The sequence below is a fragment of the Syngnathus typhle genome, linkage group LG19 (genome assembly GCF_033458585.1).
Source record: "Syngnathus typhle isolate RoL2023-S1 ecotype Sweden linkage group LG19, RoL_Styp_1.0, whole genome shotgun sequence".
In the NCBI taxonomy this organism is placed as follows: Eukaryota; Metazoa; Chordata; class Actinopteri; order Syngnathiformes; family Syngnathidae; genus Syngnathus; species Syngnathus typhle.
The window spans coordinates 4,732,514-4,756,255 of record NC_083756.1 but is presented as its reverse complement, the minus strand read 5'-3'; the positions used below and the strand labels follow the sequence as shown (position 1 = coordinate 4,756,255).

Genomic DNA, 23,742 nt, shown 5'->3' with positions numbered 1-23,742 from the left:
CGAATACTTGTAAGGCGAGTGACTCCATATTGAAAGAATGACACAATGAGATGCTGCGAAACCTTTTTCATTTTGGGGCAAAATAGATTCATATATGATACACACGGGTAATAATATGAACAACTAAATAGAGACTAAATTGCAAGGCTTTTATTTGCAAGGATTCAGGTCAAGTCTCTTGCCCATCCTCACAGAAAAGTCTCTAAAGGGCTTCACATGATCACACAAATCTTGACACCCTAGATCAGGGACCCCGCCACCAAAAAAACCTGAAAAAAATGAGACCCTTGAAAAGAGAGCGCAGATGGGCAGGCTGCAAGTGATGCTGAGTGGGCGACGTTTAACAGCCAATGTGACACCAAACAATCTGCAATCAGGTAGGGCTGTTTGCTATCAATTATTATTCCCACCTAAAAAGTTCTCGTTGGTCAGTGTGACTTGACTTAATTGCCATTGTCGCCGTCGTATGATTCAAAACAAAACCAAGGAAAAGTTCAGTCCTTTGCTCGGTACTGTCGGATGAGCCTTCGTCTCTGCGAGGTCTTCCTCAGCAGGTGCCTGAAGTCGTGCGGGTTGTCGTCGACGCCGGCAGACGGCGTTCTAGCAACGGAGCACCACAAAAACACAGATGAAACCCGTTGCCGGGTTGGAAAATGAGACGTTGGAAAGCAGCAAAGACTTCATGGACGCGTGCCAGCCACGGGCGTCCTCGCGATGCTACGACAACTTTTCCGTAATTAGCTCGGTTTGAAATCGCTACCACGCCGCGCGATGCGCCATCTGCTTGCTCAGTTGAGAGGCGGCCTCGGGGATGTCGTTTCTTCTTATGGAGATTCCTTGGATGAGCAGGCTATTTTCTTTTATGACGAAAGGTGTTTATAGGCACAAGCTCAGAGTGATGCAACGTTTGTTTTTGCTCGTGTCACTGAACTTCCAAAGCTGGATTTCAGCGAAAACCAAACTTTACAAAGAAAGTGAAGGGGGGGAGGAGTACCTTGTGTTTTTGGCAGGTTCGGACCGGGGCTTGGATTCTTCTGGCCGTCTGGTGTCGGCAGGTTCGGGATCTGTCCTCACGGAGCGGATCCGATCCTCGGAAAACCTGCGCCGGATGCCTCTATTGGACGATGTTTCCTCGGAGGCAAGGGTGGGCGTGGACTTGCTGGTGGGCAAAGTCTGGTAGTAGTGCTGGTCCACATCCACTAGTTTACCTGGACTGATGAGTGAGAGTAAATGGCAATGTAGGCTAATACTTGCTTAAGAGGATGTGAAATGCACTTACGCTTCTTTCCTGGGCTTGCGCTTGTCATCCCGGACGGAGCGCTGAGGACAAGCGTGAACACATCAGCCGTCACCATCTGCAGTGTCAACATTCGCTCTATGCATACTTACCGTATTTTCCGGACTATAAGGCGCACCGGACTATAAGGCGCACTGTCGGCTTTTGAGAAAACTTTAGGTTTTTAGGTGCGCCTTAAAGTCCTGAAAATACGGTAGTTAGTACCCTGTCAACCTTTTTTCTCTACGCACAGTAAAGCCATGCAGGAAATACAGCCGTGCTCAGTATGAAAGGAACATGCTGCTAGGTTTAGCCTCAAAACGTGTGAGCCGCCATCTCGCACGCCACTCACATGGATCAATGTGTAGTAGGTGGAGTCCTCGGGAGTGTTGAGGATCTTGGGCTGCAGGCTGCGGCGGGGTGGCCTCGACAGTCGTTTGTCTGCTAAAAGGGTGCACACAAGAACATTTGACAAAAAGCTGCCGCATGCTTGTACGGAGAGAACAGTTTGACCCGGCGCATTGCTCTCCAGGCTTTGACAACAATTCAAGCGGCGATCACCCGCTTTGAAGCAAAGTTGATTAATTCGAGCCCAGGGGCGCGCAGTTAACCCGGGCGCGACCTTTGTCCATTGAGCTGACCTCCATCGGCAGGGCACGTTAACCTCGGGCCTTGCTCGCACTATGAATTTGCCAACTGAGACGCTGTCAAAACTTTTACTTTTCTACCTGGACTGGTAGTTTTACACAAGAGCTTTTTCTTTTTTTTTACATGAGTATCTGCACTTCTAATTCAAGTGCTTTTTCAGCATCCGGCGATCGATGGCTTTTGATGGACGGCCGCAACCTTTTCCTGAGGACCTTCCGGAGTTACTTCTTATGAATGGCGTTCAGAGAGAACGGGTGAAGAAAAGTCAACCGACGTGAGTGGAAAGTTTACAATGTCATTCAAAAGGTCATTTTATATTGCTGCAACAATTCCGCGTTAACGCTGCCGATTAATTCCCAGCTGTAATTGTCACGCAATGCGATTAAGCTTTGACGACCTTTCTCGCGAGACGTTTATTGCGCAATGATGATGGAGCGAATGATTAGGGACATGAATATGAATGCGGAACAAGTTCACGGGAGACCTAGGGTCATGTGTTCTCCGAAGGAAAAGTCAGTAAAGGGAAAGTAGAAAAGGCCTGCCCAAAATTGTTTCACATGATACGTACCGTATTTTCTGGACTATAAGGTGCACCGGACTATAAGGCGCACCTTTAATGAATGGCCCATTTTAAAACTTTGTCTTTATATAAGGTGCACCGGACTATAAGGCACACCATTAATGCATCATGTCAGATTTCTAATCCAAATCAAATCATTCTCCATTTTATCTTTTTTATTTCAACTTCAGACGCAACAAATTACTTTATAATCACAAAATAATGATCCATAGTCTTTTTGATTCATAATTCATAGTCTTCAGCGCGCCATTTAAGATTGATTTCATGACACAATGCTTCGGGCCAGTTTAAATTTAGGAATTTGGTCCATATATAAGGCTTTTGAGAAAATTTGAGGCTTTTAGGTGCGCCTTATAGTCCGGAAAATACGATATGCTAGCATCAGGCTAGCAAACATATAATAAGGTTGCTTGAAGTTTTGGCTCTTTAAATATACAATGTTCAATTCTCTGCTCTGTGTGTTTGACAGTAGCAGCTGTTAGAAGCTTTATGCTAATCCTTATGCTAATCTCCTTTAGCTTGTCCACCCTCTTAAAAAAGTTTCCAGAAACACCCAAGCGCTATCTAGTCTAATTGAAATGTACAAATCACTTTGGCCTCAGTTGTTATTTGCTATTCTAATTTGAAAGGAGCGTGACGGACGAGGCAATGGCGTCATTAGCGTGAGGTGAACTTTGCGTTTGCCGCCTGTCGCCGCTCACCTTCCCGAAAGGCAATTAGTGATTTTGATGACACATCTGAGCGAGAACCACTTCCTGCCTGGGGCCACTTGACTTTCACAGGCTCTCCCACGTAATCTCGCAAAGATAACATTGCGTTCCCGCGGCGGAAATAAACCAGCCGTGCAGACATATTCTCCCCGATTGTGCTCGCATTGGAAACATTTGCAAATCAAATTTTAATCTTTCAGCAGGAAATGACTCCGACGCATTTTGCTGAAAGATTGAGGAGTTTAAATGGGAAAAAAATCACATTGTGCTGTGTCTAAAATAAATTTTAAAAAAGACTCCAGTTGTGGACAATGTGGTCGGACACGACGCATTCTGTTGTATCGGTCGGCTGAGTTTATCTCTTACGTGATTTGCGCAGCAGGCTAGCGACGCCGTCGATTGCTTTCTCCTTGACAAAAACGCCGTTTGTCTGCGGCTTTGATCGATGGGCCTGGATGAGCTCCGTCAACTTCCGCTGCAGGGCTGCAAAGTTGTGAGAAGTCTTTGCGATCTGCGGAGGACGTAGTTGGTGGTGATTACTTCATAGGGCCTGATCCATTCACGGTTAGCATGTGCAAAGATGGGCGCAGTGGATTAAGTTAATGCTAACGATAAATGAATACAGCCTATGAGCAGCAGTTACTTGCACACAAATGACTTCAACATAGTTTTTGTCTGGACACTGCATGTGTTTGTGAGTGACCTGCTTGGAGAAAGTCTCCAGCTGCTGGGCCTCCTCCTGCGCCGCCTGCTTGCTGGCCTTCATTTTCTTGCGCTGCTTGTAGCCTCTGAAGTTACTCTGGATCTTTAGCGCAGCCTCTTCTTCCTCCTGTTTGTCATCCTCACATTCCAAAAGAACATGGGAGGCATCCAAAGGCTCCTCTACTAATTCTAGCTCCACATCGTTTGGAGATAAGGGTTCTTCCCCCGGAACCTGCAGGTTCTCATAGGATTCTGGGTCCTCTTTGAGTTCTTGTGTCCTCCTGCCAGGGCTCTGCCTTTCTTTGCCAAGTCGTTTGCGTTCTTTGTGGCCCCTGAAGTGACTCTGAAGGACCAGGGCGGCTTTGGTCTCCTCCGGGTCTCTGCCGCCATGCTCCATGGTATCTTCAATGGAAGCCGCCTGCTCATATGGGTGGTTCATGTTTCCCTGGGCTTCTTTCTGAAGCTTCTTTCTCGCCATGTGCCCTCTGAAGTTACTCTGGAGGACCACGGCGGCTTTGGCTTCCTCGGACACAAGCGCCTGCGGAACTTGTTCCTCGGACCCAAGGGCCTGCGGGACTTGTTCCTCGGACTCAAGCGTCTGCTCATCCGCCACTTCTGTGTCATCCTCATCATCTGGCACCTGCGTGTGGTCGCTGTCTTGGTTGTCCTCTGCTTCATATGTATCCTCATCGTCATCCTCGGGGCTCCTCACACCTTCCTCTGCTTCTTGGCCACCTTCCTCTTCTGACAGCGGCCGCAGGTTGGCTTCGGCTCCAGTCGTCTTTCTCTCCTTAAACTTCTTCCTCTCTCGGTAGCCTCGAAAGTTGCTCTGCAGGACCACGGCGGCCTTGGTTTGCTCTGTTATACTTTCGTCGCTTGAAGACGGACAGGGAATGTCCCGGTCCGGTTCGGGTGGCTTCTCCCACTCGACGCTCTGAGCTTTCTCTGCATCCTCGGAGGCTTCTCTGCAAACGAGTGGTGTCATGTCATGTGACTCTCTCGAGCACGAAGCGCAGCTTGCTTCCCATACCGTTTCCTTTCCAAGTTCTTCTCAACCTCGTCCGCCTGAGTCTCCCTTGCCGCTCGGTGCTTCTCCTCCACCAATTCCTTGGACTTCTTTTTGGCAAGATAGCGCCGGCAGACTGACAAGGGTGACGGAACACGTGTCATTTCTAACAAAGTGCACTTTTCCCATCCCATTGCAAGTGGTTCTCACCAGCTTGAAAGCGGAGCACAAAAGCCTCCAGCTTCTGGTTCTTGTCATCGGAGACCCTCTTTCGCACTTTGTAGCCTCTGTACGCTGGGCGTGGGCACAAAAAAACGTCACGCCAGCGGGAGCTTGCGGTCATGGGCGGGCGACTCACCAGCCTGGAGGACCAGAGCGCCGCTCTCTCGCTCCTTCAAGAGTCGGCGGTAGCGTCGGGAGCCCAGCCAGCCTCGAACGCAGGCCTGGAGCAGCACGATGCGCTGCGTGGCCTGCTGCACCATCAGATTCAGATGCTCCACGTGGTAGTACTTGAGGAAAACCTGGACCGACAACATATGGTCAAAAGTAACCCGGGGGGGAAAGTGCCGGACATGCTTACACAATGGTTTCTTCTCAAGTATGCTAGCTTAACGCTAACGTGCAATGTCGGAACAAACAGAAATGAGTCACAATACATGTTCTCTGCTCTGTGGGAACGGCTAATAGATATCAAAGTCTCCTATGAAGTCAAGTGCCACCTTTAAGGGGCGTGGCATGAGGAGCAATTGTGAATTCAGTGTTGGCCTTCTCCCCGCTGCTTGTGATTGTTTGTCCCATTCAATAAACTTTTATTGTTTGACCAGGTGACAACTCGCAAGATGAAGCACGGCAACATCAAGAAAATTGCCATAATGTATCTTTGCCCCAACCTTGGTCTTGCCCATGGCCCAGTTGTCCAGCTTGGCTTTTTCCAGGATGGCGGCGCACGTCTGCGGAGTCTCCGGGGGTTCCTCGTGGGCACGGAACGCCAAGATGCCGTACCTGGAACGAGAGATGGTCGTCGGCCGGACGCAAAGGAGCACAAAGGCCCGTTTGAGAGGGGACGTCGGTGGGCGGACGACCTCTTGAGGAAATTAGCAAAGGGAACGCGGTGCGAGTAGCCCTGCCGGCGGATCTTGGCCGTCTCCAGGATCCCCGTGTAGCGCAGCTGGAGCGCAACCTTCTCCCGGTCAAACTTGTTGGCTCGCCTGTCGTTGTTGGGTTTGATGCAGCGCACAAAGTGGGGCTGCCCCGCCACCATCTTGGACAGCAGATCCATCAAGGAGTACTACAAAGAGCACAGCGGTTTGATGGCCGGGCCTCGGAGCTGGCAAGCATAGCGCCCCCAAGAGGTGAAATCTGCAGCCTTACTCTGAAGTAGGACGCCACTGTCTGCGATCTCATGTTGGTGGTTTCTCGAGGATGGTAGGGCGCGTCCGTCTCAATCGGCTGGGTGGGAAAAAAAAGATATTTAACAAAAAGTGCCACATTGAGTTCATTCTGCAACACCTCGGCATTTGGAAATGAAATTTGCTTGGTGATGCCTCAAGCGCAGAAAAGATAGAAAGAGAGCAGCTTAGAGCGATGGAGGCACTTCTCGGCGCATTAGCTTGCTACTTGTGTATTTACTTGTCACTCCTCAGCAGTGCATTTTCCTTCCAACCTTCTTATTTTCCTGATCGCTTTAAGCATCGTTGGTTAATAAAGTAAAAAAAATATAGACAACAGGTGAAAATAAGGGATGTTACCTCAGTGAGAGGAAAAGAAGTATACAAGGTAAGCACTCCCATCTTGACATGAAAAAAGAGCGGGGGAGGAAGAAACAAAGAAGAGGCTTTCACCTTTGCTTTGGAAAATAGAGCTGAGACACCAAAACAGCTTTCGTGGGCGAGTACCTTTGCGAAGGTGCGCGGGGTGAGGAGCGTGGAGACGGCTTTGCCTTTGGTGTGGGCCAGGTTGCCTGCGAAAGCCAAAACCATTATGGGGCAATGCAATGGGGGAGGGGTGGAGATTACCCGTTTTGGTGAGCGGGTGGGTGACCAGCTTGCGAACCAGCTCGTTCTCCGAGGATCTCAGGAGGAGCACGATATCCGCGGAAAGCGCGTCTCGATTCTTGGCGAGGAAGCCCGCAGCGTTGTAGATCACCTAAGAGTTGAGATGTTTTCTTCGACTCAGGATTGAAAGCAAGATGTTTACTCCCAAGTCCTGAAGGAAGAAAACGCACCTTTCCGGCATAGTGCTGAATACCAAATCCTAGATCGATCCTCTTTGGTCTCCAGAAGTTTTTGGTCTTCAGGTTATCTTGGAATTTCTCTGGAAATAGAACAGCCGTCTGTCACCGTTGCACCTCGACTTAGGAGAGCTTTCGGAAAAGGAACCCACCGACCAGCGTCTGATCGGTGGCCCGCGGGAAGCGGCTTTCCTCGTCTAGGAGGGCCAGCATGCCCACGGGCTTCTGCAGGAACAGGTCCAGCAACGGCCGGTTGTCCTCATACTCAATCATGCGAGCGTCCACGTCTTCGTTTAGATACTCATCCTGCACACACCGGGGAGATCTCACTGGCGTGTAGCGATGGAGGTGTGGGGGTCTGTACGCCCCGAGATTGGGAATGGATTGAAGGTACAAACCCAAAATGCACAGGAAATTTGCTTCAATGGAGAAAATATCTGATGCTTGATCCATGAGCAATGGCTTTCAAGGGGACAAATGTATGTCTGGGCCAGGTGCCAACCAGATCCGCCGTCTCCCACTCCAACCTCGATTAGGCTGATTTATAGGCGCTCCCCACAGGGGAGAGCAAATCATTTAACATTAACAAAGCATTCTCTGCCCTCCCCCGGGGGCGAAGCAACCCCCCCCCGGCCTCGGTGAGGACCGCACAAAAGCGGCAAAGTGAGCCCCGCTCTGCCATGAATAAAGATGACAGCGGGCTATTTTTTTGGGGACATGGATGCATAATGGCGTTTTGGCGAGTTCTGACATTTTTTTATGCTGCCTCGTCCATCTTCAATAAACCAAGAAATGAACGAAGCTGGGTCAAGTGTGTTCCAAAGTGCTTTGGAAGTCGCCTCTGGAGGTCACGCGAACCCATCGGCCAGAGCGTTGCCACGGCAACACTTGTCGACAGAAAATACAGCATTTGCAATCGCGGATATTTGGAAGAATGGTCTCGACTCTCAATAGCATCAGAACATTGGAGGCAGAAGGACAGCGTGCACCTTGTTAGGGCGTACCTGCTCCAAGGCGAAGATGTGCTGGTTGAAATAAAAGTGGATCTGCTCATTGGCGATGTTGATGCAAAGCTGCTCAAAGGAGTTCCTCTTGAAGTTCTCAAAGCCAAAGATGTCCAGGATGCCGATGTTCAAGCCCTGGTCGTCCTCTCTGCAGGATCAAGCCCGCTCAGCGGTTTAGGTCGCGCCACACCACGGCAGATCATCTTACCCGAGGCGGCCATCAGGCTGCAGCAGCACGTTGATGCGGTTGACGATCCAGCTGAAGAGGCGGCCGTACAGAGCCTTGCTCATGGCGTCCCTCACCTCCACCGCCTTCTCCACCGGGTTGGGGCGCACGATGGTCTCGCCCCGGGCCACCACGCAGTGGGAGGTCAAGGCTTCCTGGAGCTCGTCCGGGCGAATGCGCAGCAACGATGCCACTTGAGCCACAATAAGAACAAACACTTGAAGCGAAGAGTCGCCACATGGAGTCCACCTTAAGAACGTAGATGGGCTATCTAGCCAAAACATCTCAACGTCCATATTCTCAGGTGAGGAACGTTTCTCTGACCGCTTTCCAGGACAGACATGTTGGCGACGGTGCTCTTGTCAGTCTGGTGCTCCGAGACCACGGCGGAGAAGCGGACGTCGCCCGACTTGAGGATGGCCGCCAGGGTACTGTACACGCTGCCCAGCTCCTGCTGACGCAAGAGCCTTTCAAACCACCCCGAGAGACAGACTAGAAGATGACCTGAATTCCTGCCGTCCGCCCTGCTGAGCCGCAATGCTGGCAACGGTGCTTTACCTCCAGGGAGAAGCCGATGACTTTGAAACACTGCTCCACCGCGTCAAATCGCTCCTTGTAGCGGCCGCTGCTCACAATGTCGGGCCCGGGTTTGCCGTGCTCGTTGCACAGGTACCTGTGGGAGGATGGCGCTTAGACCGCTTGCTTTTGGTCAACTGTTTGAGCGCATGTACATCGTGAAAGGTCTCAAGGGCTTCTTGTGGGATTTTCTCATTTCTAGCCTGAAGCTTTTGGCCAAATGAAACGCGTTTTAGAAGAAGGCCGGCGTGGATCGGGCTACTTTGGTGTCTTGTTGTCGGACAGCTTGTAGTGGGCCAGCTTCTTCCTGTCGGCCAGCCCGGCATAGATGTAGTAGAAGATGTGGAAATTCTTCTCACCCCTGCAGATGGACCAAGAGGAATGATGCTGATAACCATAGAGTGACGCGTCCCTCCTGTCCCCTCTAAAATGAAGCGGCATGGTATTTACACAGCCTGGTGAACGACCCGGGACTTCTCCAGCAGGTACTCGGATATCTTGGCGCCCACCACCGTCCCTCCGGCGGTGAACTTCATTTCCAGGTACTTGCCGAAGCGACTGGAGTTGTCGTTGATGGCAGTGCGGGCGTTTCCGAAGGCTTCCAGCAGGCTGTTGACCAGCAGGATCTTCTCCTGGAGGGACTGATTGTTGGCCTGCCAGATCGAGTGAGCAAACCAATTTGCCGCAGAGGAAAAGAAAATCCCAGAAAGTATTCGAGTACTTTATCACCTTGCCCAAGACGGTGAGCTGCTGCACGAGCAGGTGAGCGCATTCCGTTTTGCCCGCTCCGCTCTCACCGCTGATGACGATGCACTGCGTGAGTTTGGTCCGTGTTCCATCAGTTGAAATGACGAGCAAAAAAAATGCGAAGGCGGGAAAAATGAAGCGTCACCTGATCGGAATCGTACGACGCCATGGACTGGTAGGCGATGTCGGCCACGGCAAAGATGTGCGGCGGGTTGGCCGTCCGCTTTGCGCCCACGTACATTTGACTGTACTATCCGGACGTGAGTGGGCGGGGGGAAAAAAACAAGTCATGAAAATCAACAAACGGTGCACCAGACAAGTGGACTGACACGGAACCTGAGGAGCGTATATGTTCATTCTACGGAAGGGATTGACGGCGATGAGGATGTCTCCCACGTAGGTGTAGATCCCATCCTCGCCGTAGCGCCGTTCAAGCTGCTCGATGACCGAGTTCTGCAAACCAGACGGGCCATTGTGACAAATTGCTTTCCTCGCTGGGAATTCGGAAAGTCAAACAATGTTTGCAGAAGCACTGGATCTCTCGCGTCATCAGTTCAGAATTCATTTCTACCTACCTCGTCCAGAACTTCCAAAGCGGCGAGATCGTCGCCCTCATCTCGCTCCGTCTTGGTGTCGCTTCCTTTTTTGGTGTGGATGGGTTCGTGCCTGCAAAAAAAAGAAATCAACATGGGCTGGGCGGGAGTCACGCGAGGGTGGCGGCCATTTGGTTACCTTTCATTGGCGTCTCCGCTTTCGTCCACTTGTCCGCGATGGCTTAAAATGAACCAAACGGGCAAAAAGCATCTGAGCACGAGCTTGTTCGCTTGAATCACTTCGGCGACGACGGGAGGATTTTGCATACCCGCTCTTGTCGCCGACTCCTGCTTGCCGGTTGAGATCGACGAGTTCGACGAGCTGTCTTTGCAGCGTTTTCTCCTTGCCGACCGTCTGCCGGACAAAGATGTGCCGGAGGAGGTCGTCCACGTTGGGTCGTAGCTCAAAGTCCTTGATGAGACACCTGAGCGACCAGGAGGGCCTCAGAGTGCGCCGACGCCGGACGCTCCGCGGGCGGGCTCACTCACTTGCTGATGAAGTCGTTGAAGTCGGCGGACCACGACTCCGGCTGGTGGAGGCTGGGTGGGGGGTTTCTGTACACAGAGGCATTGGCACGACAGTCAAGAAAGGCGAAAACTTTGAGCCGAGCGCATCTAAATGATATACCGCGGGATTTTAAAAAGCGCTCTCATGGGATGCAGCTCCGAGAGGGGCGGGTCGCCGTCGCCTAGCTCGATGGCGGTGATGCCCAGCGACCAGACGTCACAGCGGGCGTCGTAGGTGGAGTCCGGCTGCTGCTCGCACGCGATCACCTGAGCAAACAACAGAAGTCCATGACGACAGTAGCGCCTTATCGCCCCGACGATTAAAGCGGCGGCGCACCTCCGGCGCCATCCAAAATGGCGTTCCCACCGACGTGTTCCTCCTCAGGCGAGTGTTGGTCAGCTGCGCGGAAACGCCTGCGGTAAAAAACACAACTCAAAGTCCTACACCTCAAAGAGAAACCTTAAGCATGTCTTCTTGTTGCCACGAAGGAACGATGTCACGCTTGATGTTTTGTTTCTCAAGTGACTTTTTTTTCCCCGTAACTTTTTATTTCAAACGATATCAGGGGAAAGGCGCTAGTCATTAATTAGTTAAGTATGAAAAATACTCTCAATGTTTAATTAAGTTGAGTTACTTTTTAACACTTTTTCCCCGAGCAAGTATCATGCCGATGCAAACGATGATAGCGCCTACTCAATATCACCATCCGGATTTACCGAAACCGCCTTTGGAATATTTCTGAAAAGGCATTTCTATTTTGTGTGTTTTCTCCCGATGAGTCACAACTTTATCCGCTCAGCGTAGCAAAAGCACCTCCGCTGGGGTCGTACGTGGGCGGGAAGATTAATCCCATCGTGACGGTAAACCGAACACTTTTGTTTCCCTTCAAGCCTTTCGCAGACTCGGAACGTCACTGTGATTGGACACGAGCGGGACCCGAGGGGGCTTATCTGATATCTGGGGCCTCGAGGCTTCTCTGGCATTCGAGGCCTCGCGGCAGCCAGAATTGGCCGCACTCGATGTGGTTCAAGATGAGGGGACGCAAAGCGGTGAGTCACCTAACGCCGGCCAGCGCAAGTCATGCAAACTTTGTTACGCAAGCCTCGGAATGGAGGAGTGACTCTCACAGAAGCACTCTTGGAGTAACTTCACACATTAGGATATTCCATTAAGCTCTGCACACACACACACACACCGTTGTCCTCATTTGCGTGCACTTCACTGTTTTGTGCTTTTAAGGGAGACGCAGGCTAAATGCAGCCCTACGCATGCTTAAGAGGAGAAAGCTATTAGATGTCATGAAAACAGGCGGATGTTTTCGGGTGGCTTGCGGAACAGCAGCTTAAATGTCATCGTACTTGGCTTACCCCCGTTCTCGGACCTCATTTTGCGGCAGACCACGTACCAAAGTCGACCAGTTTGATGCCTCCGTGCGTGGTCAGCAGGATGTTGTTGCCCTTGACGTCCCTGTGGATGGTGTGGTTGGCGTGCAGGTGCTGGAGACCCTGAAAACAGCAAGCCGCATTGATTGCGTCCAAAAACCGCCACCATCTTCGTCCTCATTCAGAAGACAATCCGAGACTGAGGCTGACCGTGAGGGCCTGATGCAGGATGAAGGCAATGACGGCCTCGTCCATGCGCTCGCCCCTCTTCAGCAAGCCTTTGGCCAAGTCGCTCACCGAGCCGCCGTTGCAAAGCTACAAAAGAGAAGCAGGCGCAATTTCAGCGGGACGCGCCGAACCGTCGAGTGAGCTTCCGATAGGCCGACCTTGTGTTGCGGCAACAAGACGCAAAGTTTCATTCTTTTTTGGGGGGTTGTTTTTGCGTCTGGCAGATCGTTCACCTGTCGCCTTTGAGTTGGGCGCATTTGAGAGGACGCACCTTCAAGGTGACCTTTGCTGACCTTCTTCCGACGGCTCGGCCGCTCTTTTAGTCGTGCAAATGAGCGGCCGCCGCATCAAAGTGGCACGAGCGGATGAAACATCATGAAAGGCAGCTCCCTCTCGCTCATCCTACCTTTTGGCATTTTGGAGAAGGAAGCAACATTTGCCTCTTTTGTCCTATATGGAACTCATTTGGCTTTTCATTTCTGATGACAGAATAAAAGTGTGTGTGTGTGTTTGTGTAGGGGGGGGGGTTCTTTGAAGCACTTTGCAGCTGCCCGCTTGCTAAATTAGAGTGTGTGGCCTACATGAAAGACTGCTGCCCTCATCCCGCCTCATGAATGAGGAAAGAAAAGTGGCGGATGCAGCTTGTTGCTAATGAGCAAACCAAGGAGGGGGGAAAAATATCAGGCTAAATGCATCCTCACTAGACGTCATGAGCATGTCATCCCTCTGCCCCCCCCCCCTCCCCTTCCATCCCTCCGCCACACGCCGGACTGCCTGACAGGCAGCAAATTGGGCTGCGGGATTAAAGCAGCACATTTAGAGAAAGTTTGGCGAGGAAAATGCAAATGAAGCAGCAAAGCTGAGCAGACTGTCAAAATGACATTAAGCTTTGGATGGCAAGGGACGGCGCCGTACCGATGCGAGGCCCTTTCCCCAAAGTGAGATGAGAAGAATCGAAAAGCGCCATTCATTTTCACGAATGCATCAAAGCCCGATTGCTCACTGAGAAGACGGAAGGTCGCACGCAGACAACATTTTCTTGGCAGCCCAAAATGAAAGCCACATCTCCCTCAGCGTGTGCGTTTGTGCTCCGAACTTGACCTGCAGGTTTGACATTTCGAGGGATGAAATATGAGAGATGAAGCCGCGGTATGGCTCAAAGAAAGCGAGAGAGAGAGTGAGAGAGAGAGAGGCCCTCTGGCCAGTAAGGGTGACCGAGCGGCTGCAAACAAAGCCCCAAGCCGGCCTACGGCTCAACTGTGCCACTCATCCTCACCCCGTCACACTCCAGCTTAGCGTTACGTAAGCCGCCCGCCGCACAAAGTTGGCCCAAAGAACAATCAGACCTTTGGTCCGCACGCCGCCCAGGCTGCCGCCATAGACAAAGTGCTTCTCACCTCCAAGACGAGCCACAGCTGATCGCCACATTTGGCGTCCTTCTTGTAGAACATCCCGTAGAACTTCACCACATTGGGGTGGTCAGAAAGAGCCTCCAGGATGTTGTACTCGGCCTCGATCTCCTCGTCGATGTCCTGCCGAAGGAGGCGAGGGATGGAAGAACCGTGCGAGCATCGTGAGAGAAGGGCGCGGGTGGCAATGCTCACATGAATGGGATCTAGGATCTTCACGGCCGCTTTGCTTCCGTCCGCCTTGTTGAGCACCTTGTACACTTTGCCGTACGTCCCTTTCCCGATGGTCTCGATGATCTCCCAGGTGTCACTCGGGTCCGGAAAGTTGTCAAAGACAATCGATTTCCCGGGTTGCGGAAACATTTTGAGACGGGATCTCCTGCGCGACAACTAAATGTTGGGAAACAAGCAGCACGTACAATTCGGGGGGCAGGGCAACGATGCCGGGACGGCTGGGCCGTGCGGTCGGTTTGGGGTGAGCGTCAGATCCGTGCCCCCGGCGAGGGTTTTGGCTTTGCAGCTCAAGGCGCACGGGCGTCCCTCTGCCTCGGCTGCGTTTGGGGCATTAACCTCCAAGCGCGTCCGCTGCAAATAGAGGATAATGGCTCAGCCAAACCTGCCATCTGAAAGGCCGGCCAATTAGAAAAACTAGCAAGTAGAAAACTCACATGGTACCGAGAGGACAGAGAGTGAGCCCATTCCCGACCCGGCCCGGCAGCTAGGAAGCGAGCCGATCTGACGGCGAGGCTACCGCGGGAAAGCGGCTCTGGGATTAGCGGGAATTAGCCAGCGTGGCGCCATGAGCCTTTCCCCATATAGACGCCCGACTGGCCATTCATCCGCGGAGGAAAGTTGCACTGTACGCTACAGCCCCTTGCTGACCTTCGGCGAGACCTTCCCTCTCCGCTTGTCAAAGATGTCCGTCAGCACGCTCACGCCTTACGGAGCCCAAAACGTTGCCACCGTTTTTTGGCTCGTCCCGTCCAGAAAAAAACCCTGAAAAAAAAGAGATAAAGCAGCACGTGACTCGGGCCTGAGATGAAGCGCATTTGAGCGTCGGGCCGGAGTGGGCCGCAGACGTCTTCAATTATGCATCGCGGTCGGCGAAACCCGACGACTCGCACCGGACACCTCCGCCAGGAGATTTGCCCGCGTGTGCCAGTATGTGTGTGTGTGTTTGCTGCCGCCACTTTCAGTTAGTACATGCCATTTGCCAGCGGCCCAAATCGTGAGCAGTGGCAGGATTGCTAATAGCTATAGCTATTTTCATTGCATGAGTAACATTTCAAAACCAAAGTGGTCATTAAAACAAATTGATTCCGTTCCATTTGTTCTGTATTTTGAAATAAAATAAAATAAACAAATCCATTCATTCTTGATTGAAAGAAACAATTTGATGTGGCTCATCTAGTGTTGAGTAAAAAAAAAAAAACGTTCGCTTTATTTTCATTTTTGATGTTATTTTTGTTAGAGATGGCTACGCCTTTTCAACACTGCACCGGCGGTACGTCTCAGTGGCGTGCAAGGCGAGAGGCCTCGGCGGGACAGACGGGGGCTGTCGGGGAGCCAAGCTCATTTCCCGCTCCGTCGCCTCGCAGATGACTCCCAAGAGGGTGCGAGGGGCCGCACAATTGGGCCGGGCTGGGCCGGACAAGGCTGCTAACGGGCTTCGTTCCCCCGACAGTGCATGTTTTAAGAATATTATTCTAAGGCGGGAGAGTCCGACTCATTGCCACTCGTTCTGACCTTGCCGCCCAGCGTGAAACTTCCAAATGGATTGCAAGCAACGGCAAGCGCACATGTGACATGCGTTCAATGTATCATTGCGTTTGCCTTCAAAGCCTGCAAGAAAAGAAAAAAGGCCGACGCAACAATGTGGCTGGATTGGCCGATTGATCAGAGTACAGATTGCCTCTCGCTCTCGGTGCGAATGCTGCGATCAATGCGGGCCACCGCGTTTACCGGAACCCGGCAACCGAAACTGATAAAAGGCCTCACGTGTTTGTACTTGACAAATACGATGGCGGAGGGAGGGGGTGGTGATTTTTGCAATGTAGCTGTGAGGCAACCGATTATGAGGGGGGAGGGAAAGGGTGTGTGTGGGGGAGTAGGGTTATTACGCGCCGTGCATGAATGGAGTCTCACGTCGATTGTGTGCAGCCAGCGGGCCGTGACAACCCCCCCCCCCCCAAGTTGTAGGATGGAGCCCATCATGAGCCTCTTGACTGATAAAACAAAGGATAAAAAGAACATTAGGCTAACATCGGCGACAAGTACACGAGCTGCCCGGCTGTGGTGAGATCGGGCCAGGACCAGACTGTTTATTTCATACGCGAGCTAACTCAACGTGCTCGAGTGACGACGCTTGGCGAGCTGCCCTGCGGCAGACGAGCAAGTGAAGCATTCCTAATTTCCTGGCATCGCTCCCGACAAATACAAGATGTGACCAAGACCGCAAAGGCCGAGCCCAAACGACAGCACGAGTTGGCTGGCTCCAAAACGGACAAACCAGCGACTTGGAGTGCCGCGCTTTCTGTCGAAAGGCTTTCAAGTGGTCGCTCATGTTCTTGATATCTTCCACGTCACTGAGATTAGCCCCGTAATTAATGAACACGACTCAGTGGCAGAAAAAAGCCTTGGAGTTTTCTGCTAATCTGGCAAAATCCCTCTTGTTGGGTCCAGAGAAGCAAAAGGACACGTTTGCTTTGGCTGGCTCATCCTTTCACAGTCACACAAGTCAAACGGCAGCCATTGGAGGTCACGCCAACCAGGAGTCGAAATATCAAGTCAACGTTTCACCGGATTTACAAAACAACGTCATCTACAGCACATGAATACAAACCACAAAATGGCAAGAAAATAATAAACATGACACTTGATCTCAGCTCCTCGGTATGTCACTAAAATTCGCTGATGGTGTCGGGGTACACTTGCCTGTCTTGTGTGCCGACACCGGGAATTCGATTCCCGCATATGACAGTGTGTGTGTGTGTGTGTGTGTGTGTGTGTTGTGAAACGGCTGCAGCCGTGCACTGCCTACTTTTTGCCTCCATGGGTTATTTTTAGGCCTTTCTCTTTTTTCTAAATTCCTCCATCACGCAGCGCATTGTGACGCACGCTCGCTTACGTCACACGCGCAGTGGTCGAGGGCGGAGTCGTCTTTGCGGACGTCAGCCGCGTACCAGCACGTGAACGAGGAGGATTTATTTGTCACGACAATAATCGGGTGTCTCTGCAATGTGACTTGCCATCACAGTCGTACAGGCGTCACCGCCCCCTCCCTCCCATGAAACCCCCGTACGCCCCCCCCCCTCCCGGCCTCCGATGATAATCTGTTATCAACGCGAGGCAGACGGAGATCGGGCAATTGAAGGAACCACCTCCGGGCCGCTACGAGATTAGCATTAGCCACGCCTCTTTGTTTTTATCGTTAAACAGATCGATGTGTTTGGTGAGGATTATTTCTGCACCGTGATTTTTCTCCATGCCCGGCCAAACGTTTTCGGTGAGGGCGACTAGCATCCTCCGCTTTTTGCTTTTGTTATATGCTAAAACCAATTGGAAAGGTGTGCTTAGTAATTATTGGACGCATATTTCCAGCAGAGCACAATTGAAATAAAATAAATAACTTGTAAATTATTTTATTTATTTATTTTATTTATTTATGATAAAATATACTTACTTTATTATTTGGCATATTTTAAAGTATTTTAACTATCTGGCTCATGAAGGAATATTTTAAGCCCTAGAGGAAAAATAATCGCTCAATATTGCAAGGCTCTGTAAATTGTCTCACGCGATGTAGCCAAGATAAGTACAAAACGTACGCTCGGCACATTTGGTGAGCTGCGCGGATGCTTTTTTTGGCAAGGTCAGGATGAGGAGGAGGAATTTGGATTTGTGTAGCTGGGCACCTGCAATCACAAAGTAGAGTCCAAGTCCATTTTGTCAAATGGGGACTGGCTTCCTTTCCCCTCATTTGGGTCATTGGAGTCCAACCTGGAGCCTTTTCACCATCAAGAGCACTCGTCATTGCCTAAAATACACTGCCTCTTTACATCCAAGCTGCCTCCCCCCTCTCGCTGAGAGGACCAGTATGCACCTGTCCCCCCTGGCCATCAAGAGGGACACCTCCCCCCACCACCACCACCACCACAAATATCTCCCCCTCACAAGCACCATCATGGCTGATGATGGCGAGGTGATGAGACGTGACGGAATGGGTTCACATCACAGACAACAGTGGGGGTGCTTATTTTGGGTGGTGGGTGGGGGGCGGGTTGCTTGGGCCTAGACAATGTTGACATAGCTGACTTGTGTACGGGTGTCACCACGATGGCCTCAAAAAGAAAGAAAAAGAAAAAGCAAGCTGTGGGAAGGCAATGCTGGCATAAGGAAGACTAAATAGACATTTGCATTCAAAGCGTTTGTGATTAAACATTTAATAATTACGATATAACCTAACACAATTTAACGCACAATATAACACAATTTTTAGTGTAATGTACAAAAGTGCGGAATGTTACAAAAGAAAAGAAACCACTGAAAACTAGTTTCGCTGAATGTTACCTAAAAAAATTAATTCTGACTTCATAATTCCCAAATTCTAATTCATGACTGGGGAGGCACTGACGTCACAACCCCCCCCCACCCCCTGTTAAAATGTGTCCGACAACTAACCGTGTCATAAAAAAAGGTTAGTGAACGCTGCTCTAGAATAGCTTATTCAATATTTGATTTGAACTATTCTAAATAAGACCACATATTAGCAGTCTTCACACATAAAAACACTCAAGCAAATGGAATCTGTTCCAAAGTTCCGTTGACCGAATCAAACCTTTTCACTCTGGAATTGGTCTTCCTTTACTAATGACCTCCTGCTTCGACAAAAAAATCCATAGTTGAAAATCTTTGAGTTTGCATATGTAATCCTCCATTGTAAAATGAAATGCAAAGGTGGAGAACTTTTTTATCGTTACCTCCGTTGGATGTCTTTTCAAAGATGTTTCGCTCATGTAATGAATTACGACAATCAAACAGAAACCCGCCATTTTAGACGGAAGGCCAGAAAGCAACACACTTGTGTGTACCGCCACCTGCTGGCAGTTATAAATACTGCACACTTTGTTGGCTTCAATGATAAATAAGGAAAGCATAAAAATGATTTCTGTGGTACGAAATGTCCCATATTTCCACATTATGAACGTTGCAAAACAAGACATTTAGCCTCCAAGCCACAGCGGCGCTGCCTTCACGGACAAGGACTCAGGTGGCACGTTTGAGAAGAAAGAAAATGAGGCCAATCCATTCGAGGTAACTTTTATTTTCCGCTACACTTTCTTGGCAACATCAAGGCAAACAAAGTGAAATAATTGGACTAAGCCGAAATCAACCACTTATGTTGTCATCTCTGAACGTTTTACACAACTGGTACATGAACGCATCATATCACATCATTCGAATGGTCTGTACTCTTCCTATACAGTCATGAAATTTATTCATTTAACACTATCTGTTAGTCATGTAGTATTAACAAAAATACAATATAAGATGAGGTGTAGTTATGTCTGTCAAGTCGTTATTTTTTTGTTAGCTTTGAATAAATCTTCACCAACGGTCAGAAGCACTTAGGGGACTGGTCTCCATTTTCCATTTTGACTTCACAGTTGCATTTTTGAATGCAAAGTTCACCACCGTGTGTTCACAAAACGACATCTGTTTGCCGTTCCGCCGCTTGAACCTGACCAAAGGAGCGCAGAAAGTGTTTAAAAAGTGACTCGTGGGTTTGTAAAGATTAACTCGAGTAAGGTTTGAGGCAGACAAAAGTGTTTAAAAAGTGACCAGTGGGTTCGTAAAGATTGACTCAAGTAAGGTTCGAGACAGACAAGAAGCAAGCTCAAGTCCAAGGTGCGGACACGTACTCAGTGGCAGATGGCCAGGAGGAGACGCTTGAAGTCACCGCTGCACTCGTCCCTCAGCGCATCCTTCAGGGACACGTCGTACTTCTCCAGGTACATTTCCTTGATGGTCTCCAGATCGTACTGGGCAACAATAGATTTTTGTTTGACTTGATGCCACCTCACAACCAAAACAAAGGTTTCACCTCTGAGCGGCACACGATGATGCGTATGAGCGTGTCCTCGTCAGTCCCCGCCCCCTTCATGGCGTCATGCAAACGTCTGGCAAAGTAGAGCTGCGGGTTCTTGGCGACTCTCACTGGAGGGTGACCGAGAAGGACGCGTTTTGTTTCTTTGTCTCACAACCGTCCGACGTCACAAACTCACCCAGAGCCACGTAGCATCTCTTCAGCGTTCCCGAAGTCTCGTTCTCGATGGCATCCAGGATTTCCGTGCCGGACAGCTGCGGGAAAACAAATCAGCACTCGAGTCATAAGCCGAAACAAAATGTCGAGTGGCAAAAAAAGGGGCCAAGCCCAAAGAGACTCGGGAGGAACTCACCTGCTCGTACATCTTGAAGGTGGCCTGCAGCTGCAGGTAGTTCCTGGAGGCCAGGATGGAAGTGAAGGTGGACTCGTCAGTCCCGAAGCAACCCTCACCCGCCTGCGTGCGGAACACAAGCGTGTCGGAGTCGACCCGCGTCACAAAATTCCGATTCTAGGCAACTGAGGTCACCTCAAAGAGAGCGGCGGCGTCTTGCTCCGCCAGCTCCTCATCCACCTCGTAGCTCTCGTCCCGGATACCCTGCGAAAGCCGACCTTTGCGTGACCTTAGAACACTGCTAGTGCTGTGATGCGAGCTCGCCACGATGACAACTACAAACACGAGGAGGCGTTTTGGGCGTGGAGTCACCTGCAGGAGAGCCATGAGAAGGTTCCTCACGTCGCCGCTCGTGTCGCCCTCGATGTCAGCGTCCAGGTCGCGTTCGTGCACTGACAATGCAGACATGATGAAAACAACCGTAAGGGTTCAAAGCGCGACAGTCGGCCGTACCTTGAGAGTAGCACTCCCTGAACATGGCAATGTCCTGCAAAAACAAACGTCGGCCAATGAGAACGAGGCCATCCAACCACGCTCCCGTTTTTTGTTGACCAACTCAAAGCCACTGACGGAATTGGTGGCGCTGCACAGGAGCTCCACCAGCACGTCCTCGTCGGTGCCCGCCCCCTTCATGGCCCTCCTCAGCTCCTTGACGGCGTAGATGATGGGCAGGTCCAGCATGGCCAGGATCGCCTTCTCAAAGTTCCCTGACAACTCGCTCTTGAGCTTGTCCGCCAGCTCCTACGCCAAAACAAACATCTTGCCCATCAGCCAAATTCGAAACGGGTTGCAGAAAGGGTCTGACAACAGCCAAGGCGCGCGACTCACGTCGTCGTACTTGTCGAAGTAGGCCTGCTTGATTTGCTGCCGCTGGTCCGAGCTGCGGTTGGCCAGGATGTCGATGATGGCCTGCTCGTCGGTGCCTGCAAACGGAGGCTGGTCATCGGCGGCCAAGAGGCGGCGGCCCAGAAGCGGCTGGCTTGCTTACCGAGTCCCTTGCAGGCTTTTCGGATGACCTTGACGTCAGCCGAGGCGTCAAAGTCCTCGTAGGGCACGATGGTGGGCTGCAAACACGAGACAGGGGTGGACATTTTTGCAATCGTTCTTTGACAATTTTTGAAAATGCAGCAAAGGTAGATGGAGTCAAGCTACCGAGCTGAAACCGATGCAAAGGGAAGAGGCCAACATTGTTTCTCATGTCAAGATCACATGTTGTTTTTCTGAAAATCCTATTTAAATCATCCAATTAACAAAAACCCTCATGAGAGGCACGCGAGGGGGGAGGAGAGACCACCAAGAGCGGCTGGAAAAATTCCAGGCCTGTAGTTCTAAACAAACAAGTGAGCTACGCCGCTAGACTTGGCTCTCACCTTCCAGTATTGACCACCACTTAGTCATCTCGTTTCTATGGGCACCTTCAGAATGTTCTGGGCTACTTTTTTGCATTTAGAGTACAAATGTTGATCTGGTTTTTACCAGCGATTTTGTGCACCATAAATGGCGCTTGCTTGTGTTGAACTGCAGCAGTCTAGTGACCGTGAAGGTATCACGCTCCCCCCCCTTGCAGTGCACGTAACGGCGCTGCCATGAATTGCGCATGGGCGTGGCCTGCCGCTCCACTAAAACGTCGGTAGAATTCAACTAAAATGAACAGAAAAGGCAAATGGAGACAATCCAGCGCCAAATGTGGCAAATCACATGTGCTTTGTCTTGTTTTGTATTGATGTATGCGGGAATAAGAACGTTTGCGTTTTTTATTAACACTAGAAAGAAAAAAAAAGGCAGGGAATTGCCAAGATTTGATGGCGAACAACACCGACCTGGCAGTTTCCCATGACTCGAATTGGGAGTTTGGCTGGTGATGATCGATGTTCGTGGTAACAAGTGCAGGCTCGTCCAGTCCGATCCAAGAAGGGAAAAGGGAGACAGCGTCTGACGTCATCACGCACTGGGACAAGTTAACTGTTTGTACTCTCGGAGCACAACTATTTTAATAAAAAATAAAAGTAAATTAGAAATACAAGTGTATTGTTAGCATTATCATTATTATTGATCGTATCATAAATAAAATAACAAATACATTTCACAAAATTTGGAAGGATTCGTGCGCACTTGAGGGGTCCCTGCAGGATTCGTGCGCACTTGTGGCAAGTCAGTCACCAAATTGTCTGGACTGGATTATTTTATTTTGGGATAACTACTTCTGACCTTGAAATGTGTCCTCAGAACATTGCGACCTATTTTTGTTAGCGTAACCTTACAACTGTTTCATCGACACGTAGTGACACTGTTCATGTTAAACGTATACGAATTATCACATATATGTGACAACTTTCTTCTCGAAAAATTAAAACCTTTTTTTCTATGGTATCATTCTGAGTTCGTGACACATTTTATCGGAGCATTACGACTTTGTTATCATAGCATCATGATTTTGTAACATCACAGATCATTGTTAGAACATTTTTTAATCGAAACGCTTTACACATTATTGTAATTACCAATAGCTGCCACAAGATGGTGGCAAAGGACTACTTTATCTCACTTTATTATTTCTTTGGCGCCGTCTAGTGGCGTCAAAGAAACACTGTCAGTGCTTTAGCCTGAGCGCAAATGTTGGCGAGCTGGTTTCCACCATCATTTTGGAAACAGGCCAATTAGCAATCGCAGACCTGATTGGAACTTTTTATTTTCAGGAAGTACCAGCAGCTACAAAGCTAGAATCTCAGATGTGCCTGACACACAAGCTCAAACAAATGCTCCCCCTCCCACCAGGTCCTATACCTATAACATCCCCCCGCCCACCCCTCTTTCCCCAGCCCCCACCCCAATACCCCACGCACATCTTTTATGAGTCACCCACTCCCACCCTCACTAAATGACACAGTCATGACTCACCGACTGTGCATGCGCGCGTGCCAGCTTCAAACGCTTGCAGGATATACGATCTCAAGAACGAGTATGGCGAAGAAAGACTACAAAGATGGCCGCCAGACGCCTCCTCATTTACTGCAGCTAAAAAGAAACGAAAACAAGAAGTTATTGGTAACATGGATTTTTGTCATTCGTTCAGTCTCTGCCTATACCCATACAAACATAGTTTACATACAATAATAATAATATCACAATCAATAACTATCTATCTATCTATCTATCTATCTATCTATCTATCTATCTATCTATCTATCTATCTATCTATCTATCTATCTATCTATCTATCTATCTATCTATCTATCTATCTATCTATCTATCTATCTATCTATCTATCTATCTATCTATCTATCTATCTATCTATCTATCTATCTATCTATCTATCTATCTATCTATCTATCTATCTATCTATCTATCTATCTATCTATCTATCTATCTATCTATCTATCTATCTATCTATCTATCTATCTATCTATCTATCTATCTATC

The 23,742-nt window shown here is 49.9% G+C and overlaps 2 protein-coding genes across 2 annotated transcripts; both read right to left on the bottom strand.

Moving 5' to 3' along the window:
• Positions 1–140: 140 nt before the first annotated feature.
• On the bottom strand, positions 141–14,197 carry myo3a (myosin IIIA). Its single transcript, XM_061266420.1, has 35 exons — positions 14,021–14,197; positions 13,814–13,948; positions 12,399–12,503; positions 12,212–12,311; positions 11,143–11,219; positions 10,927–11,072; positions 10,788–10,853; positions 10,568–10,723; positions 10,438–10,479; positions 10,281–10,371; positions 10,042–10,158; positions 9,851–9,955; positions 9,688–9,771; positions 9,409–9,611; positions 9,221–9,319; positions 8,941–9,055; positions 8,707–8,833; positions 8,365–8,575; positions 8,157–8,304; positions 7,305–7,458; positions 7,147–7,235; positions 6,938–7,067; positions 6,818–6,882; positions 6,294–6,371; positions 6,005–6,210; positions 5,813–5,924; positions 5,281–5,443; positions 5,133–5,216; positions 4,947–5,058; positions 3,918–4,881; positions 3,581–3,725; positions 1,629–1,720; positions 1,280–1,320; positions 995–1,213; positions 141–600 (listed from the first exon to the last, which is right to left on the bottom strand). The coding sequence occupies exons 1-35, from the start codon at positions 14,186–14,188 to the stop codon at positions 495–497; spliced, it is 5,055 nt and encodes a 1,684-aa protein (XP_061122404.1). The 5' UTR covers positions 14,189–14,197; the 3' UTR covers positions 141–494.
• Positions 14,198–19,128: 4,931 nt separating this feature from the next.
• On the bottom strand, positions 19,129–22,274 carry LOC133143904 (annexin A13-like). The gene is made up of 12 exons (XM_061266166.1): positions 22,143–22,274; positions 21,311–21,386; positions 21,151–21,245; positions 20,893–21,063; positions 20,776–20,809; positions 20,635–20,714; positions 20,458–20,526; positions 20,284–20,385; positions 20,110–20,185; positions 19,929–20,041; positions 19,747–19,866; positions 19,129–19,565 (listed from the first exon to the last, which is right to left on the bottom strand). Exons 1-11 carry the CDS (start codon positions 22,155–22,157, stop codon positions 19,747–19,749), a joined length of 951 nt encoding a protein of 316 aa, XP_061122150.1. The 5' UTR covers positions 22,158–22,274; the 3' UTR covers positions 19,129–19,565.
• Positions 22,275–23,742: the final 1,468 nt, after the last annotated feature.